Source organism: Aphelocoma coerulescens (assembly GCF_041296385.1).
Source record: "Aphelocoma coerulescens isolate FSJ_1873_10779 chromosome Z unlocalized genomic scaffold, UR_Acoe_1.0 ChrZ, whole genome shotgun sequence".
NCBI lineage: Eukaryota > Metazoa > Chordata > Aves > Passeriformes > Corvidae > Aphelocoma > Aphelocoma coerulescens.
This window is the reverse complement of record NW_027184085.1, coordinates 60518393-60537666: the sequence shown is the minus strand read 5'-3', so window position 1 is coordinate 60537666 and position 19274 is coordinate 60518393. Positions and strand designations below refer to the sequence as shown.

The window sequence follows — 19274 nt, the reverse complement described above, 5'->3', positions numbered from 1 at the left end:
CCCATGTCTTGAGAAAAGAGGAACCTAAGGTAGTCTGGAATTACATGAAAGGAAAAAAGCCCTGGGACAGCAAGCAGCAATCCCAAAGTGCTGGCAGGGCAAAAAGCCCTGAAGCTGGAGGATGCCTGCATAAAGGGATGAAGAGGATAGTGTGAGAAGTTGGATTGAGAAAGACAGGTCTGGGATAGGAAGAGGGAAGAGCAGAGAGTGTGCTCAGAGCCGTTTGTGCATCTTTCTGGTAGCCAGAGGAATTCTTCTTGAGCCTGTGACAATGTGAGCATGGAAAGTAAAGGCTTCTTCCTTTGTTGCTTTTCCTTTAGGCAGCATCCATTTATAACTACAGGTGAGCCTGTCTCCAGCAGGGATGATCTCATTATGTCAGCAAAGAAACTGCAGGAAAATTGGAGAGGAGATCCTTGCACTTGAGGAGGCTTTTGTGCCCTGTAAGCACAGAGCAGGACTGCCAATAAAAACTGTAAAACCTCCAGAGCCCTGCAAGATTCCCTTCCTTGCCACGCTGTGCCTTAGCTGGACAGCGCCTTCGAAGCCGTGCGCTCCGGACGGGCTGTCCCGTTCATGGCTTTGCTCTGCTTCCCAGCGGCCCAAAGCTCTCCCCCCTCACAGAGGGGCCCTGTCCCGCCCCACGCGCCCCGTGGCGGCTGCTGCCCCGCCCGCCCTGCGGAGATGCTGCCCCTCCCCCCGCGCCCCCGTGCCCTGGCGTCCCCCAGCACCAGCCGCCCCTCACGGCGGGGCAGGAGGAGGGACCAGGCCCCGCTTGTTCCCCTTTCCTGGCGGTCACGTGGCATCGAAGAGTCAAGGAGGGCTGAAACGGCACGTCTCCCAAACGTTTCCCTCTCGCTGGTGTCCTTTTGGGGCACCAAAGCGCTCTGCTCAAGGGAGTCGGAGGGCCTACGCTCGGCTTTCCCTGCTAAGGTGTCCTTCTTCCTTCTGTAAGCTCTACAATTGGCTGGTTGATGTGAGCCTTCTGGGAGATGGGGAAAATGAGACGCTTTCCAATTGGGGGAATTATCCTGGTATACGACTGCAGTTTTCCAGCAACAGAATTCCAAGCTGCAGCTGGGCCTTTCAGCCATTGCATGGATTTTCAACTGCCACCCGCAGCATCCAAAGTGTGAAGAGCCCAGCGTGAAGCTCCTCAAAGACACTGCGTTGTCCACCAGCAGAGCACGTGTCTGTGCTGAGTCACCAGAAAAGCAAGCTAAGCCCGGAGTCATTATTCCACGGGCAAGCAGAGGTGATTTCCAGAGGAGATGCGTGCACTCGTTTGCCTCTCCCACTCACTACTTTCTTTCCTCTTTCAAGCTGGCTCCTGGCTTTAACTGGAGCTTTTGACAGAGAAGGGAATGACTGCATCTCATTTGCATTGGGATGTGGCTAGCCAAATGTCTGCAAGGAATGTCTTACAGGGAGCATGGAGCCTGGGCAAACATGTGTGAGGCTGCAGCTTCTGACTGTTTGAAACGGGCCTTCTTTGGGCTCGGCACCTGCAGGCCACTGCAGAGCGGTAGCCGCAGGCTGCTGCCAGAGCTCCAACGCAACAAAACTCTGGCAGCCCGAGAATCACCGCGCAGCTCTTCTGCGTGCTCTCCGACGTTAAGGTGCCAAAGAAACAGCAAGCAGGAAGGGAGGAGCTTTGCGTCGGGAGACAAGCCAACATCTCCCTGCCAGAAAGGGAGGTCAGGCTCCAAACCGAGGCAGAGCAAAGGTCAGCATGCACCTGCGTGCTCAAGAAGCAGCTGCGCACTGCAATACTCCTGGAAATTGATTTCCTTGGCTTCTTTTGTCCCCTGAATGTCATCAAAGCGGTTAGGGCTTTCAGAAGCAACAAAGATGCCAGCAGGAACAAGCACGCCTGCTTTTAGTCAAAGCCTCGGGGAGGAAAAGTCACGCTTGCTTGCATTTCTTGGGGGCCTGCTGGATCGGTGCGTTTTCGGAGTTAGCCCGGCATGCCTTGAGCACTGGCTTATGGACGGTAAGGATTTGTTCTCCTGCTTTACGGCTGAGGAGATCTTCCCAGGCTTTTCTTTGGCGTCAGCTGCACAGAAGGTTCGGTTGCTGGGCGTAGCTACGCCAACAGAGCCAGAGCGGCTGCTATTGTGACGTCAAGGGAGCCGTGCCGCGTCACAGTGCTGTCAGCGCAACGTTGTCCCGGTGCGCGCGAGGCCTCGTTGTCCAGAGCAGCTCTTCGGCTTGCTCGCTGCAGGAGGACCTTCGTGACCGAGGCGTTCTCAGCAGACGGCCTGCACCCCGAGAGGAGCCTTGGTGTTTTCCCCCGGGTGGCATTCAGTGTGCAAACCCGCACAGCACTGCTAGAATGATCGGGCAAGTCTGTGCCGCGGTTTGCACGCTTTTTTCTGTGGCATATTCGGGCTACTTCCTGACCCACCTGACTCGTAAGTAAAGGTTTATCCTGGCGGTAGCCACCACACGGCTTTTGCTTCACTTTGCTCTTGATGCTCGTTTGTAGTGATGAAGCTGATTTGGGAGCAAAGGTGCCATTAAGATGCCGCTCCTTTGCTAAAGCTCCTGCCAACAGCATCAGCTACAAAGGGGGTGTCTGCACTCGCTGGCGGGTGGAGAGTGTTTGCAACGTAACCTGCGGGGGTTGCGTTCCCTCCACGGGAGAGCGCGTGGCATTGGAGTCCGTCGTTTCCTCAGCTTGCTGCTTCAACCGAGACAACCTGCAAATTGCAGGCTGGGAGGGAGCCTGACAAGTACTTCTAAAAATTCCCCGGGAGTGAGGGAAATCCTGCCATTGGAGGCCTTGGCTCTCTGCTGTGACCCTTTACGGTGTGCCACGAGAGCGATTCCCTTGGCCATGAAGTGCAAGCTCCTAACCGGTTAGGGTTTGCTCCTGAAGCCAGGAGCTGTTCCTGGGCTGCTTTAGAAGAGAACCGCCCCAGCTATGGGGCCCTTTGTGGGAGCTTTCCTGGAGTATCATTTGCAGCAAATTGATGGGAATTAGTGCATGCAATTTATTTAAAAAAACCAACCAAAGCAAACAAAACAAAGATCCCAGAAAAGAGAGCTTGCAGGAAAGAGAAGAGGAAAAAGCTGCTTGAGCTGTTGGGCAGAACAGAAGCTCTGACTTAAAGAACACCTGGCATTTCTGTGACCGTGCTTCTGTTTCTTCAGCGACAAAAGTAGAGAGAGCCTAGTAGAGTGTCCTTGGTTGTTCTCTGGCTTGCCGTGGGAAAATCTTGTGTTGCTCCCGGAGGGATGTTGGGAAAGGAAAATGCTCTCTGTTGGGACTGACTTGTCCTGTGGGACTCCCCAGCACAGGCACTTCTCTAACGGCGTCTGGTTCCTTTTCCCTTGCTCGCTGCAGGTCACCTCACACGCGGATGGAGACCAGCCCGTCCTTTGGTGAGTGGCAAAGGAACCTGTGACGATGCTGGCGTGTAAGAATTGTGCAGCAAGCTGTGAGCTTGGCCTGCTGCGGTAGAGTGTAGAGTGCCAGCCTGGGAGGCGGCAAGAAAGCCCAAGTCGGTGTTGGCATCAGCAGTAGCGCAGGGAGCACCGGCTCTTTCCTAATTTTCCATTGAAGAGCCTTTCAAGAGATGAAAGGCAAGTGTGGCAGGCCAAAGGTGTCTTGCTGATTCTAGCCAGGGTGGAAGATCAAATGCACAGCAAGACGGAGCACCACCTAATTTGCCCACCTTAAGAGGGTGAATTTCACGACTCAGAATCCCACTTGTATCCAAGTTTATGATTTCCCCTTAGTCTGGGTGAAAAGAAACCAGCTTACAGAGCTGACAAGAAAGCAGCTCCTAAAGGACGGGCTGCTCCCTGTCCCTCTCGCTGCTGTCTGTCTGCAGGGCTCACCAGCAGGGTCAGCACCTCCTCCGGCTCCCTCTCTTGCTGAGGAAGATGCTGAAGAGGAGCAAAATGACAAGAAGCCTCCAGCTGTTGTCCATCCACGGCCTGAACGTGCAGAGCCAGTAAGTGGCACCTGGGGTTGGCACTGCCTTTGGTGCAGGGCCGAGCTTCAAGTTTCTGACGAGCCAGCCTTTGCCGCTCGTGCCTGAAGATGCTGGGGGCTGTGTGCCTGCCATGACGTAGTGCTGCTTCAGCCAGGCCAGGGACCCCTGGCAAAGGGCTTTTTTAAATTTTAAAATTTTAAATTTAAGCGCCATTTTGCTGGGACGCTGAGAGGGCCGGAGAATGTCTCTTGGGATCAGACGAGAGGCAGCCTTGTGCCTTTAAATTGTTGCCAGCACAGAAGTGAGCCCCTTGGTGCACGGTGTTGGCGCAGGCTCCCTGGGCTCAGCGCACAGAGCGGTCCAAAGACGCAGTTCACAGCCTCGCAGGATACTTAGGAGACACTGGCCCCTGGGAGGGACCAATTAGCTTCAGGCACAACGTAGACTCTGGCCTTCTGGTCAGACACTACCATGCCCACTCGAGGGTGACCTCATTGCCCAGGGGAACACAGCAGGAGGAAAGCAACAAGGCTCTGGGGCCCTGCTCCCATCTCTGTCTGTATCTTTGCAACCTTGTTGCAGTCGTCTTGCAGAAAATCGATAAAATGTAGCATGAAACCGGCCATGTGCTGCTGGGATCACAGCAGCCTTTGGGGTTTGCCCGTTGCCTTTGAGAAGGGGACATCCAAAAGCCCCCAGCCAAAGAGGCCCGGCGGCGGCTCACAGCCTTCCTTTTGCCGTGTGCTCTCCGGGGGGATCTGTGCCAGCCGCCTTTCTGACGAGCAATCCTTTCTTGTCCCAGCTCTTTCTTGACGCGCGCCCTGCCGTTCAACGTGCCGCTGCACCAGCACGGTCTGCAGCAGCCAGCACTCCCCCACGTGCCAGCACTTCGTCCCGCAGCCCAGCCCAGCAGCTGGAGATGAGAGAGGAGCAGAGCCTGAAGAGACTGAGTACGTCTGGTGTATTTCTGGTCTGCCAGAGCGGTGTGTTTTCTGCGTGTCTCTGTATTGGCTGCGCCACAAGTTCCTCCTGGGTTTAGTGTCACAGAGGCATTTAGGCCTCCCGACAAGAGCCTGTTGCTGTGCTTTGAGGCAGCAAGAGAGCGCTGGGCGTGTTCCCGCTGCCTCTGAGGGCAGCCGGCGCTGGCTTGCCTTTGCCTGGGCTGCCCTCTGTGCCAAAGACAAAAGCAGAGATTGTTTCTGTTGAGCAGAAGGCTGGCACCTAGCGGCTGGCTAGGCCCCAGGGAGCTCTCGGGCCCCAGCTAATTCTCTGGCTGCCGTTTTTACCACTGTTCTCACTCCTCCGCTCACCGGTGCCTGTTGTTCTCCTAAGTGGCCCTGCCGGTGATGGCGGGTGCCACTGCAGAGGCTGCGGAGGCCCTTCCTCCGCTCTGAGGGCCCAGTTCTTAAAGGCCCATCGTTCTGGCTTATCACATGAGCTGCTGTGCTTGAAAGCCGTGAAGTCCTTCTTGGAAAGGCCAGCTGCTGAAAGGTGGAGAAGATTGCCCTCCCGCTCGCTGTTCTCAGCGGCTGGAAGCCAAGTGACTGCAAAGGGCACAGAGCTCCCGACAGTGGGGCTGCATCTTGGATCGTCTGGGGAGCGGCATCTCCCTTTGAAAGGGAGCACCTTGCACTGCTTTTGTCTTTCAGGGAGCATTGTGAGTCTGGGCGAGCCGAGGAGGAAATACTCGGCGTTTGAAGAACTTGGACGCGGGTGAGTCTGACGCCTGCTCCTTATGCAAAACCGTGGGCCCGGTCTTTGGCCGCTGTTAGTGTCAAGCGTGAAGTCAGGCAAGCTGCGAACACGGTCAGACTCCAGCTTTACCTTCCTGCCACCTGTCAGGACTGCTCAGTCAGAGCAGTCACAAGGCATCATCAAAGACAACCTGGTGCTGGCGATGTCTGCCTCGCTTGCGGCAAGGAGCGGGACCCGGAAGATCTCTCGCCCCTGCCACGTTATGCCAGCCTAACAGAGCACCTTGTCACCCGAGAGCTGGCAGATAACACTTCTCAAAGGCAGAGTTTTCCAAGTTCTTCTTCTCCAGTTTTTCCACACGCGCGCGCGCGCGCACACGGACAGAGTCCCCCTTAGGCTGGGAACGGAACTAATCGGGCGTGTGCCTTGGAGATCTGTAGCAGCCCTTTGTGTTCACGTTGGGCCTCAGTTTTCTCCTGGGCGCCCTGCACGGCAGAGGGCTGGTGGGCTGTTGTGCTATTGGCGGTGGAGACGCTGCAACCAGGCGTTTTCCAAATGCTCCAGGCAGCCCTGGGGAGATCTCCTGCCTAGGCTGGCTTTCAGTGCCGGGGACTAAAGGGCTTTTTCTGCTGCCGTTTTCTTCCTAGGGGTTTTGGAGCTGTTTATAAAGCCCTCGACGCCAGCACCGGACAACAGGTAAAGGGTCAACACCCCCAGCAGATTTTGCACCTCTGGAGCCTTTGGCCGCGGCTGCGAGCCTCGGCTGGAGCTTTGGGTGGCCGCTCCATCTCTGCGGCAGAGGCTGTTCCTCTGAAGCACAGACTAGGCTCAGCAGCCTGCAGACAGCATTTGGGACGGGCTTTGGTCCGTCTCCTAAGCTCTGCTGCCTAGTAAGAAGGCCCTTTGGCACAGCTTGGCTGCGTCATTGCACAAGCACTCGCTGCGTGTTGCTGGGGATCTCGTGCGACGAGCGGCTTCTCAAGTCAACCGTCTTCAATGTCCTTTTAGGTGGCCATCAAGAAAATGGCGCTTCAAGGGGAGATGTCCGAGGAGCTGGCTGTCAATGAAATCGTGGTCATGAGGGACAGTAGGAACCCCAATATTGTTACCTACTTGGACAGGTGGGGCTCTTCTCATGTCAGTGTTCCTTTAGGATCCTGCAAGCCCAAAGTGACCAACCCCTTTGGTCACTGGCAGGAAATGGAGCTGTTGAGGATTTCTCTCCTCCAGTGCGTGGGAGGAGGTTGCACTTGGTCTGCAATAACCTCTTCTGGCATATGCAGCTTGGCGAGCAGTTCCAACAAGCTGGGTCAGCCCCTCGGGTGACTGGGCTGTGCCCAGGTCCTCTCTCTCCATGCCGGGCTTTTCTTCTTTCAGCTACCTGGTCGATGGGGAGCTCTGGCTGGCGATGGAGTTCATGGACGGCGGCACGTTGTCTGATGTACTCGGGGCAGTGTACCTCGAGGAAGGACAGATAGGCGCCGTCTGTCGGGAGGTGAGGGATGCCGCTTGTGCTTCCCCTGGCCTGCGCAGGATGGCCCTTGTCAACTGCTGGTTAAGAACAGCAGAGTTTTCTTGCTCACGGCCTTGCTTTGCTTGTTGCTGTCACGACACGGAGAAGAAAGAGCATCTGAAGCCAACTGCCTGCCAGTGTCCCCGCACTTCCTAGGCTCTGTTCTCGCACTCTTACCTACTGCCGTTGTGCTCTGGCGCTCGTGCTCGCTCGCTCGCTCGCTCGCTCGCTCTGTCGCACTTGTTTCCTCTTGCCAGCTTTGCCTCTCGACGGTTGCCCGGAGCCTGTCTGTGTGTCCCGCATTCCTTGCCGCTCTAAGCCAGCATGCTGGTGGCAGAATTTCAAGCTAAGGGCAAAGGAGATGTCCTCAGCTTCAAAGGATAGCATTGCAGCCCAGATGGCGTTGGATTCTGGAACAGGTCTAACGTGCTGCTTCCTCCTCTGCTGCCACAAGGCTACCAAGAAAATCTTTGCCATGCCGCCCCCCAGCCAAAGGGCACGCGCTACGTACCGAAGGGAGGAGGGGCTGTTGGAAGCTCAGATGTGCCTTTGCTTGGAAAGATGGAACACCCGTAAGAGCGTTGAAGCAGCAAGCTCTTCCTCTTGACAGCACTAGGATGCTGCGCCCTGGCTCACAATTCCCTGAGAGAAAGCTGTCGCTCTCGTCGAGCCCGTTCCTTTCTTGCGGGATGACATCAGGTCCTGAACATTCACCCTTCCCTTTCTCCTCTCTCCTCTCTCAGTGCCTTCAAGGACTGCATTTCCTTCATTCCCGCCAAGTCATCCACAGAGACGTCAAAAGCGGCAACATTCTTGTGGGCACGGACGGATCTGTGAAATTGGGTGCGTATCCTTGGTGCGGCGCAGCGTTCCCGGGATGCGCTCTGGGGCTGCTTTGGGGTAACTGCCAGGTCCCCAGAAGCGCTGCTCGGCCAGCGCGCAAAACGTGAGGGCCTTTTTGAAGTGGCCAATGCCTTATTTCCCTGGCTACAGCCCCGCGGAAGCAGAGCACCGCTGCTTTTCCAGCTAGATTCACCGTGGCCTTGTCAGGCTTTGAGCGGGCAATTCTTTGGCTGGGTTTGCCACTCGTAGCTGGCTTTGACGGGGTTTGTTTTTCTCCGCAGCTGACTTTGGCCTCTGTGCTCAGCTCACCCCTGAGCGCAGCAAGTGCAGCTCCAGCGTCGGCACTCCCAGCTGGATGGCGCTGGAAGTCGTGAGAGGAGAAGCCTATGGCCCCAAAGTGGACATCTGGTCACTGGGGATCGTGGGGCTGGAAATGGTGGAAGGGGAAGCTCCTTACCAGAGGGAACCCCCTCCCAGGGTAAGGTGCAGCTTAAAAGTGCGCGTCTGTGCGGAGAGAGCTGTTGTGGCTAGGAAAGGAGCAGGAAGAGTGTCCTCTTCCATTTCTTGTAGGTCTTTGAACTGATAGAAAGGAACGGGGCCCCAAAACTGCAGAACCCCAGGCACCACTCGGCTCTCCTGCGCGACTTTCTCCGCTGCTGCCTGCAGACAAACGAGGACAGGCGCTGGTCTGCCCAGGAACTCCTGAAGGTAAGAAAAAGCAAAGCGGCAGAAAGCCCTGCGAGCTGTGGACGCCTGCATGAAGGGCTGAAGAGCGCTGTGGGCCACGTGGGCCTGGGCCAGACAGGTCCGGGACCGGAAGGCGGAGGGGCCGGTGGTGCCCTCGGTCCTCTTTGTGCGTCTTCCTGGTAGCAGAGGAATCCTGCTTGAGCCTGTTGGCCGTGACCTTGGGAAGTAACGGTTCCTTTTTGGTTTGGTTTTTCCTTTGGGCAGCATCCGTTTGTGACCTCAGGCGATCCTGCCTCCAGCCTGGCTGCTCTGGTCATCTCAGCCAAGCAAGTGCAGGAAGAGTGGGGAGGAGACGCTTGCGCCTGAGGAGGCCTTGGTGCCCCGCCAGCTCAGAGCAGTGAAGAGGGGATGCACCGCGTTTTAGGAGAAGATTCGGCCATCCCCTGAGTTTTATAATGAGCTATGCCGTAGTTAGGAAATGTATGGTTTTGAGATTTTCTTAGCTTAGCTGGTTTTCGTTAGGAAAGCTTCATTGATAGAGCATTGTTTAGCTAAGAGTAGAGTATCATTGACGTAAGGAAGCTGAGAATTCGCCTTGAACTAGAAATGGACGAATCGTCACACTAATGATTAAGCTATGAGAGAAAAAGCTGGGACTCAGCAGAACTGGACCAGGTGTGAGCTGTCAGCCTGAACAAGTCACCAGGAGGACAGAATGACGAAGATGAAGAAGTAGCCAGAAGACGCTTGGTTTCAGCCCTTGGTTTCAGCAGGACTGCCAATAAAAACTGTAAAACCTCCAGAGCCCTGCAAGATTCCCTTCCTTGCCACGCTGTGCCTTAGCTGGACAGCGCCTTCGAAGCCGTGCGCTCCGGACGGGCTGTCCCGTTCATGGCTTTGCTCTGCTTCCCAGCGGCCCAAAGCTCTCCCCCCTCACAGAGGGGCCCTGTCCCGCCCCACGCGCCCCGTGGCGGCTGCTGCCCCGCCCGCCCTGCGGAGATGCTGCCCCTCCCCCCGCGCCCCCGTGCCCTGGCGTCCCCCAGCACCAGCCGCCCCTCACGGCGGGGCAGGAGGAGGGACCAGGCCCCGCTTGTTCCCCTTTCCTGGCGGTCACGTGGCATCGAAGAGTCAAGGAGGGCTGAAACGGCACGTCTCCCAAACGTTTCCCTCTCGCTGGTGTCCTTTTGGGGCACCAAAGCGCTCTGCTCAAGGGAGTCGGAGGGCCTACGCTCGGCTTTCCCTGCTAAGGTGTCCTTCTTCCTTCTGTAAGCTCTACAATTGGCTGGTTGATGTGAGCCTTCTGGGAGATGGGGAAAATGAGACGCTTTCCAATTGGGGGAATTATCCTGGTATACGACTGCAGTTTTCCAGCAACAGAATTCCAAGCTGCAGCTGGGCCTTTCAGCCATTGCATGGATTTTCAACTGCCACCCGCAGCATCCAAAGTGTGAAGAGCCCAGCGTGAAGCTCCTCAAAGACACTGCGTTGTCCACCAGCAGAGCACGTGTCTGTGCTGAGTCACCAGAAAAGCAAGCTAAGCCCGGAGTCATTATTCCACGGGCAAGCAGAGGTGATTTCCAGAGGAGATGCGTGCACTCGTTTGCCTCTCCCACTCACTACTTTCTTTCCTCTTTCAAGCTGGCTCCTGGCTTTAACTGGAGCTTTTGACAGAGAAGGGAATGACTGCATCTCATTTGCATTGGGATGTGGCTAGCCAAATGTCTGCAAGGAATGTCTTACAGGGAGCATGGAGCCTGGGCAAACATGTGTGAGGCTGCAGCTTCTGACTGTTTGAAACGGGCCTTCTTTGGGCTCGGCACCTGCAGGCCACTGCAGAGCGGTAGCCGCAGGCTGCTGCCAGAGCTCCAACGCAACAAAACTCTGGCAGCCCGAGAATCACCGCGCAGCTCTTCTGCGTGCTCTCCGACGTTAAGGTGCCAAAGAAACAGCAAGCAGGAAGGGAGGAGCTTTGCGTCGGGAGACAAGCCAACATCTCCCTGCCAGAAAGGGAGGTCAGGCTCCAAACCGAGGCAGAGCAAAGGTCAGCATGCACCTGCGTGCTCAAGAAGCAGCTGCGCACTGCAATACTCCTGGAAATTGATTTCCTTGGCTTCTTTTGTCCCCTGAATGTCATCAAAGCGGTTAGGGCTTTCAGAAGCAACAAAGATGCCAGCAGGAACAAGCACGCCTGCTTTTAGTCAAAGCCTCGGGGAGGAAAAGTCACGTTTGCTTGCATTTCTTGGGGGCCTGCTGGATCGGTGCGTTTTCGGAGTTAGCCCGGCATGCCTTGAGCACTGGCTTATGGACGGTAAGGATTTGTTCTCCTGCTTTACGGCTGAGGAGATCTTCCCAGGCTTTTCTTTGGCGTCAGCTGCACAGAAGGTTCGGTTGCTGGGCGTAGCTACGCCAACAGAGCCAGAGCGGCTGCTATTGTGACGTCAAGGGAGCCGTGCCGCGTCACAGTGCTGTCAGCGCAACGTTGTCCCCGTGCGCGCGAGGCCTCGTTGTCCAGAGCAGCTCTTCGGCTTGCTCGCTGCAGGAGGACCTTCGTGACCGAGGCGTTCTCAGCAGACGGCCTGCACCCCGAGAGGAGCCTTGGTGTTTTCCCCCGGGTGGCATTCAGTGTGCAAACCCGCACAGCACTGCTAGAATGATCGGGCAAGTCTGTGCCGCGGTTTGCACGCTTTTTTCTGTGGCATATTCGGGCTACTTCCTGACCCACCTGACTCGTAAGTAAAGGTTTATCCTGGCGGTAGCCACCACACGGCTTTTGCTTCACTTTGCTCTTGATGCTCGTTTGTAGTGATGAAGCTGATTTGGGAGCAAAGGTGCCATTAAGATGCCGCTCCTTTGCTAAAGCTCCTGCCAACAGCATCAGCTACAAAGGGGGTGTCTGCACTCGCTGGCGGGTGGAGAGTGTTTGCAACGTAACCTGCGGGGGTTGCGTTCCCTCCACAGGAGAGCGCGTGGCATTGGAGTCCGTCGTTTCCTCAGCTTGCTGCTTCAACCGAGACAACCTGCAAATTGCAGGCTGGGAGGGAGCCTGACAAGTACTTCTAAAAATTCCCCGGGAGTGAGGGAAATCCTGCCATTGGAGGCCTTGGCTCTCTGCTGTGACCCTTTACGGTGTGCCACGAGAGCGATTCCCTTGGCCATGAAGTGCAAGCTCCTAACCGGTTAGGGTTTGCTCCTGAAGCCAGGAGCTGTTCCTGGGCTGCTTTAGAAGAGAACCGCCCCAGCTATGGGGCCCTTTGTGGGAGCTTTCCTGGAGTATCATTTGCAGCAAATTGATGGGAATTAGTGCATGCAATTTATTTAAAAAAACCAACCAAAGCAAACAAAACAAAGATCCCAGAAAAGAGAGCTTGCAGGAAAGAGAAGAGGAAAAAGCTGCTTGAGCTGTTGGGCAGAACAGAAGCTCTGACTTAAAGAACACCTGGCATTTCTGTGACCGTGCTTCTGTTTCTTCAGCGACAAAAGTAGAGAGAGCCTAGTAGAGTGTCCTTGGTTGTTCTCTGGCTTGCCGTGGGAAAATCTTGTGTTGCTCCCGGAGGGATGTTGGGAAAGGAAAATGCTCTCTGTTGGGACTGACTTGTCCTGTGGGACTCCCCAGCACAGGCACTTCTCTAACGGCGTCTGGTTCCTTTTCCCTTGCTCGCTGCAGGTCACCTCACACGCGGATGGAGACCAGCCCGTCCTTTGGTGAGTGGCAAAGGAACCTGTGACGATGCTGGCGTGTAAGAATTGTGCAGCAAGCTGTGAGCTTGGCCTGCTGCGGTAGAGTGTAGAGTGCCAGCCTGGGAGGCGGCAAGAAAGCCCAAGTCGGTGTTGGCATCAGCAGTAGCGCAGGGAGCACCGGCTCTTTCCTAATTTTCCATTGAAGAGCCTTTCAAGAGATGAAAGGCAAGTGTGGCAGGCCAAAGGTGTCTTGCTGATTCTAGCCAGGGTGGAAGATCAAATGCACAGCAAGACGGAGCACCACCTAATTTGCCCACCTTAAGAGGGTGAATTTCACGACTCAGAATCCCACTTGTATCCAAGTTTATGATTTCCCCTTAGTCTGGGTGAAAAGAAACCAGCTTACAGAGCTGACAAGAAAGCAGCTCCTAAAGGACGGGCTGCTCCCTGTCCCTCTCGCTGCTGTCTGTCTGCAGGGCTCACCAGCAGGGTCAGCACCTCCTCCGGCTCCCTCTCTTGCTGAGGAAGATGCTGAAGAGGAGCAAAATGACAAGAAGCCTCCAGCTGTTGTCCATCCACGGCCTGAACGTGCAGAGCCAGTAAGTGGCACCTGGGGTTGGCACTGCCTTTGGTGCAGGGCCGAGCTTCAAGTTTCTGACGAGCCAGCCTTTGCCGCTCGTGCCTGAAGATGCTGGGGGCTGTGTGCCTGCCATGACGTAGTGCTGCTTCAGCCAGGCCAGGGACCCCTGGCAAAGGGCTTTTTTAAATTTTAAAATTTTAAATTTAAGCGCCATTTTGCTGGGACGCTGAGAGGGCCGGAGAATGTCTCTTGGGATCAGACGAGAGGCAGCCTTGTGCCTTTAAATTGTTGCCAGCACAGAAGTGAGCCCCTTGGTGCACGGTGTTGGCGCAGGCTCCCTGGGCTCAGCGCACAGAGCGGTCCAAAGACGCAGTTCACAGCCTCGCAGGATACTTAGGAGACACTGGCCCCTGGGAGGGACCAATTAGCTTCAGGCACAACGTAGACTCTGGCCTTCTGGTCAGACACTACCATGCCCACTCGAGGGTGACCTCATTGCCCAGGGGAACACAGCAGGAGGAAAGCAACAAGGCTCTGGGGCCCTGCTCCCATCTCTGTCTGTATCTTTGCAACCTTGTTGCAGTCGTCTTGCAGAAAATCGATAAAATGTAGCATGAAACCGGCCATGTGCTGCTGGGATCACAGCAGCCTTTGGGGTTTGCCCGTTGCCTTTGAGAAGGGGACATCCAAAAGCCCCCAGCCAAAGAGGCCCGGCGGCGGCTCACAGCCTTCCTTTTGCCGTGTGCTCTCCGGGGGGATCTGTGCCAGCCGCCTTTCTGACGAGCAATCCTTTCTTGTCCCAGCTCTTTCTTGACGCGCGCCCTGCCGTTCAACGTGCCGCTGCACCAGCACGGTCTGCAGCAGCCAGCACTCCCCCACGTGCCAGCACTTCGTCCCGCAGCCCAGCCCAGCAGCTGGAGATGAGAGAGGAGCAGAGCCTGAAGAGACTGAGTACGTCTGGTGTATTTCTGGTCTGCCAGAGCGGTGTGTTTTCTGCGTGTCTCTGTATTGGCTGCGCCACAAGTTCCTCCTGGGTTTAGTGTCACAGAGGCATTTAGGCCTCCCGACAAGAGCCTGTTGCTGTGCTTTGAGGCAGCAAGAGAGCGCTGGGCGTGTTCCCGCTGCCTCTGAGGGCAGCCGGCGCTGGCTTGCCTTTGCCTGGGCTGCCCTCTGTGCCAAAGACAAAAGCAGAGATTGTTTCTGTTGAGCAGAAGGCTGGCACCTAGCGGCTGGCTAGGCCCCAGGGAGCTCTCGGGCCCCAGCTAATTCTCTGGCTGCCGTTTTTACCACTGTTCTCACTCCTCCGCTCACCGGTGCCTGTTGTTCTCCTAAGTGGCCCTGCCGGTGATGGCGGGTGCCACTGCAGAGGCTGCGGAGGCCCTTCCTCCGCTCTGAGGGCCCAGTTCTTAAAGGCCCATCGTTCTGGCTTATCACATGAGCTGCTGTGCTTGAAAGCCGTGAAGTCCTTCTTGGAAAGGCCAGCTGCTGAAAGGTGGAGAAGATTGCCCTCCCGCTCGCTGTTCTCAGCGGCTGGAAGCCAAGTCACTGCAAAGGGCACAGAGCTCCCGACAGTGGGGCTGCATCTTGGATCGTCTGGGGAGCGGCATCTCCCTTTGAAAGAGAGCACCTTGCACTGCTTTTGTCTTTCAGGGAGCATTGTGAGTCTGGGCGAGCCGAGGAGGAAATACTCGGCGTTTGAAGAACTTGGACGCGGGTGAGTCTGACGCCTGCTCCTTATGCAAAACCGTGGGCCCGGTCTTTGGCCGCTGTTAGTGTCAAGCGTGAAGTCAGGCAAGCTGCGAACACGGTCAGACTCCAGCTTTACCTTCCTGCCACCTGTCAGGACTGCTCAGTCAGAGCAGTCACAAGGCATCATCAAAGACAACCTGGTGCTGGCGATGTCTGCCTCGCTTGCGGCAAGGAGCGGGACCCGGAAGATCTCTCGCCCCTGCCACGTTATGCCAGCCTAACAGAGCACCTTGTCACCCGAGAGCTGGCAGATAACACTTCTCAAAGGCAGAGTTTTCCAAGTTCTTCTTCTCCAGTTTTTCCACACGCGCGCGCGCGCGCACACGGACAGAGTCCCCCTTAGGCTGGGAACGGAACTAATCGGGCGTGTGCCTTGGAGATCTGTAGCAGCCCTTTGTGTTCACGTTGGGCCTCAGTTTTCTCCTGGGCGCCCTGCACGGCAGAGGGCTGGTGGGCTGTTGTGCTATTGGCGGTGGAGACGCTGCAACCAGGCGTTTTCCAAATGCTCCAGGCAGCCCTGGGGAGATCTCCTGCCTAGGCTGGCTTTCAGTGCCGGGGACTAAAGGGCTTTTTCTGCTGCCGTTTTCTTCCTAGGGGTTTTGGAGCTGTTTATAAAGCCCTCGACGCCAGCACCGGACAACAGGTAAAGGGTCAACACCCCCAGCAGATTTTGCACCTCTGGAGCCTTTGGCCGCGGCTGCGAGCCTCGGCTGGAGCTTTGGGTGGCCGCTCCATCTCTGCGGCAGAGGCTGTTCCTCTGAAGCACAGACTAGGCTCAGCAGCCTGCAGACAGCATTTGGGACGGGCTTTGGTCCGTCTCCTAAGCTCTGCTGCCTAGTAAGAAGGCCCTTTGGCACAGCTTGGCTGCGTCATTGCACAAGCACTCGCTGCGTGTTGCTGGGGATCTCGTGCGACGAGCGGCTTCTCAAGTCAACCGTCTTCAATGTCCTTTTAGGTGGCCATCAAGAAAATGGCGCTTCAAGGGGAGATGTCCGAGGAGCTGGCTGTCAATGAAATCGTGGTCATGAGGGACAGTAGGAACCCCAATATTGTTACCTACTTGGACAGGTGGGGCTCTTCTCATGTCAGTGTTCCTTTAGGATCCTGCAAGCCCAAAGTGACCAACCCCTTTGGTCACTGGCAGGAAATGGAGCTGTTGAGGATTTCTCTCCTCCAGTGCGTGGGAGGAGGTTGCACTTGGTCTGCAATAACCTCTTCTGGCATATGCAGCTTGGCGAGCAGTTCCAACAAGCTGGGTCAGCCCCTCGGGTGACTGGGCTGTGCCCAGGTCCTCTCTCTCCATGCCGGGCTTTTCTTCTTTCAGCTACCTGGTCGATGGGGAGCTCTGGCTGGCGATGGAGTTCATGGACGGCGGCACGTTGTCTGATGTACTCGGGGCAGTGTACCTCGAGGAAGGACAGATAGGCGCCGTCTGTCGGGAGGTGAGGGATGCCGCTTGTGCTTCCCCTGGCCTGCGCAGGATGGCCCTTGTCAACTGCTGGTTAAGAACAGCAGAGTTTTCTTGCTCACGGCCTTGCTTTGCTTGTTGCTGTCACGACACGGAGAAGAAAGAGCATCTGAAGCCAACTGCCTGCCAGTGTCCCCGCACTTCCTAGGCTCTGTTCTCGCACTCTTACCTACTGCCGTTGTGCTCTGGCGCTCGTGCTCGCTCGCTCGCTCGCTCTGTCGCACTTGTTTCCTCTTGCCAGCTTTGCCTCTCGACGGTTGCCCGGAGCCTGTCTGTGTGTCCCGCATTCCTTGCCGCTCTAAGCCAGCATGCTGGTGGCAGAATTTCAAGCTAAGGGCAAAGGAGATGTCCTCAGCTTCAAAGGATAGCATTGCAGCCCAGATGGCATTGGATTCTGGAACAGGTCTAACGTGCTGCTTCCTCCTCTGCTGCCACAAGGCTACCAAGAAAATCTTTGCCATGCCGCCCCCCAGCCAAAGGGCACGCGCTACGTACCGAAGGGAGGAGGGGCTGTTGGAAGCTCAGATGTGCCTTTGCTTGGAAAGATGGAATACCCGTAAGAGCGTTGAAGCAGCAAGCTCTTCCTCTTGACAGCACTAGGATGCTGCGCCCTGGCTCACAATTCCCTGAGAGAAAGCTGTCGCTCTCGTCGAGCCCGTTCCTTTCTTGCGGGATGACATCAGGTCCTGAACATTCACCCTTCCCTTTCTCCTCTCTCCTCTCTCAGTGCCTTCAAGGACTGCATTTCCTTCATTCCCGCCAAGTCATCCACAGAGACGTCAAAAGCGGCAACATTCTTGTGGGCACGGACGGATCTGTGAAATTGGGTGCGTATCCTTGGTGCGGCGCAGCGTTCCCGGGATGCGCTCTGGGGCTGCTTTGGGGTAACTGCCAGGTCCCCAGAAGCGCTGCTCGGCCAGCGCGCAAAACGTGAGGGCCTTTTTGAAGTGGCCAATGCCTTATTTCCCTGGCTACAGCCCCGCGGAAGCAGAGCACCGCTGCTTTTCCAGCTAGATTCACCGTGGCCTTGTCAGGCTTTGAGCGGGCAATTCTTTGGCTGGGTTTGCCACTCGTAGCTGGCTTTGACGGGGTTTGTTTTTCTCCGCAGCTGACTTTGGCCTCTGTGCTCAGCTCACCCCTGAGCGCAGCAAGTGCAGCTCCAGCGTCGGCACTCCCAGCTGGATGGCGCCGGAAGTCGTGAGAGGAGAAGCCTATGGCCCCAAAGTGGACATCTGGTCACTGGGGATCGTGGGGCTGGAAATGGTGGAAGGGGAAGCTCCTTACCAGAGGGAACCCCCTCCCAGGGTAAGGTGCAGCTTAAAAGTGCGCGTCTGTGCGGAGAGAGCTGTTGTGGCTAGGAAAGGAGCAGGAAGAGTGTCCTCTTCCATTTCTTGTAGGTCTTTGAACTGATAGAAAGGAACGGGGCCCCAAAACTGCAGAACCCCAGGCACCACTCGGCTCTCCTGCGCGACTTTCTCCGCTGCTGCCTGCAGACAAACGAGGACAGGCGCTGGTCTGCCCAGGAACTCCTGAAGGTAAGAAAAAGCAAAGCGGCAGAAAGCCCTGCAAGCTGTGGACGCCTGCATGAAGGGCTGAAGAGCGCTGTGGGCCACGTGGGCCTGGGCCAGACAGGTCCGGGACCGGAAGGCGGAGGGGCCGGTGGTGCCCTCGGTCCTCTTTGTGCGTCTTCCTGGTAGCAGAGGAATCCTGCTTGAGCCTGTTGGCCGTGACCTTGGGAAGTAACGGTTCCTTTTTGGTTTGGTTTTTCCTTTGGGCAGCATCCGTTTGTGACCTCAGGCGATCCTGCCTCCAGCCTGGCTGCTCTGGTCATCTCAGCCAAGCAAGTGCAGGAAGAGTGGGGAGGAGACGCTTGCGCCTGAGGAGGCCTTGGTGCCCCGCCAGCTCAGAGCAGTGAAGAGGGGATGCACCGCGTTTTAGGAGAAGATTCGGCCATCCCCTGAGTTTTATAATGAGCTATGCCGTAGTTAGGAAATGTATGGTTTTGAGATTTTCTTAGCTTAGCTGGTTTTCGTTAGGAAAGCTTCATTGATAGAGCATTGTTTAGCTAAGAGTAGAGTATCGTTGACGTAAGGAAGCTGAGAATTCGCCTTGAACTAGAAATGGACGAATCGTCACACTAATGATTAAGCTATGAGAGAAAAAGCTGGGACTCAGCAGAACTGGACCAGGTGTGAGCTGTCAGCCTGAACAAGTCACCAGGAGGACAGAATGACGAAGATGAAGAAGTAGCCAGAAGACGCTTGGTTTCAGCCCTTGGTTTCAGCAGGACTGCCAATAAAAACTGTAAAACCTCCAGAGCCCTGCAAGATTCCCTTCCTTGCCACGCTGTGCCTTAGCTGGACAGCGCCTTCGAAGCCGTGCGCTCCGGACGGGCTGTCCCGTTCATGGCTTTGCTCTGCTTCCCAGCGGCCCAAAGCTCTCCCCCCTCACAGAGGGGCCCTGTCCCGCCCCACGCGCCCCGTGGCGGCTGCTGCCCCGCCCGCCCTGCGGAGATGCTGCCCCTCCCCCCGCGCCCCCGTGCCCTGGCGTCCCCCAGCACCAGCCGCCCCTCACGGCGGGGCAGGAGGAGGGACCAGGCCCCGCTTGTTCCCCTTTCCTGGCGGTCACGTGGCATCGAAGAGTCAAGGAGGGCTGAAACGGCACGTCTCCCAAACGTTTCCCTCTCGCTGGTGTCCTTTTGGGGCACCAAAGCGCTCTGCTCAAGGGAGTCGGAGGGCCTACGCTCGGCTTTCCCTGCTAAGGTGTCCTTCTTCCTTCTGTAAGCTCTACAATTGGCTGGTTGATGTGAGCCTTCTGGGAGATGGGGAAAATGAGACGCTTTCCAATTGGGGGAATTATCCTGGTATACGACTGCAGTTTTCCAGCAACAGAATTCCAAGCTGCAGCTGGGCCTTTCAGCCATTGCATGGATTTTCAACTGCCACCCGCAGCATCCAAAGTGTGAAGAGCCCAGCGTGAAGCTCCTCAAAGACACTGCGTTGTCCACCAGCAGAGCACGTGTCTGTGCTGAGTCACCAGAAAAGCAAGCTAAGCCCGGAGTCATTATTCCACGGGCAAGCAGAGGTGATTTCCAGAGGAGATGCGTGCACTCGTTTG

The 19274-nt window shown here is 56.4% G+C and overlaps 2 protein-coding genes across 2 annotated transcripts; both read left to right on the top strand.

The window, feature by feature from the left end:
* Window positions 1-2335: 2335 nt before the first annotated feature.
* Window positions 2336-9048, top strand: LOC138103763 (serine/threonine-protein kinase PAK 3-like). The gene is made up of 12 exons (XM_069002319.1): window positions 2336-2414; window positions 3350-3387; window positions 3840-3962; window positions 4747-4894; window positions 5594-5657; window positions 6287-6335; window positions 6648-6760; window positions 7017-7134; window positions 7896-7995; window positions 8277-8473; window positions 8566-8703; window positions 8947-9048. The coding sequence occupies exons 1-12, from the start codon at window positions 2336-2338 to the stop codon at window positions 9046-9048; spliced, it is 1269 nt and encodes a 422-aa protein (XP_068858420.1).
* Window positions 9049-11332: 2284 nt separating this feature from the next.
* Window positions 11333-18037, top strand: LOC138103765 (serine/threonine-protein kinase PAK 3-like). The gene is made up of 12 exons (XM_069002325.1): window positions 11333-11411; window positions 12347-12384; window positions 12837-12959; window positions 13744-13891; window positions 14591-14654; window positions 15284-15332; window positions 15645-15757; window positions 16014-16131; window positions 16885-16984; window positions 17266-17462; window positions 17555-17692; window positions 17936-18037. Exons 1-12 carry the CDS (start codon window positions 11333-11335, stop codon window positions 18035-18037), a joined length of 1269 nt encoding a protein of 422 aa, XP_068858426.1.
* The last annotated feature ends 1237 nt before the right edge of the window (window positions 18038-19274 follow it).

What these genes read in the sequence shown, in the direction of transcription:
- LOC138103763 (XM_069002319.1), top strand. Translation starts at nt 2,336, where the DNA reads ATGATCGGGCAAGTCTGTGCCGCGGTTTGCACGCTTTTTTCTGTGGCA. An exon ending in GGAGACCAGCCCGTCCTTTG is followed by an intron (nt 3,388 to 3,839) that starts GTGAGTGGCAAA and finishes GTCTGTCTGCAG; the next exon opens with GGCTCACCAGCAGGGTCAGC. An exon ending in TAGGCGCCGTCTGTCGGGAG is followed by an intron (nt 7,135 to 7,895) that starts GTGAGGGATGCC and finishes CTCCTCTCTCAG; the next exon opens with TGCCTTCAAGGACTGCATTT.
- LOC138103765 (XM_069002325.1), top strand. Translation starts at nt 11,333, where the DNA reads ATGATCGGGCAAGTCTGTGCCGCGGTTTGCACGCTTTTTTCTGTGGCA. An exon ending in CTTCCTGACCCACCTGACTC is followed by an intron (nt 11,412 to 12,346) that starts GTAAGTAAAGGT and finishes TGCTCGCTGCAG; the next exon opens with GTCACCTCACACGCGGATGG. An exon ending in ACGCCAGCACCGGACAACAG is followed by an intron (nt 15,333 to 15,644) that starts GTAAAGGGTCAA and finishes ATGTCCTTTTAG; the next exon opens with GTGGCCATCAAGAAAATGGC.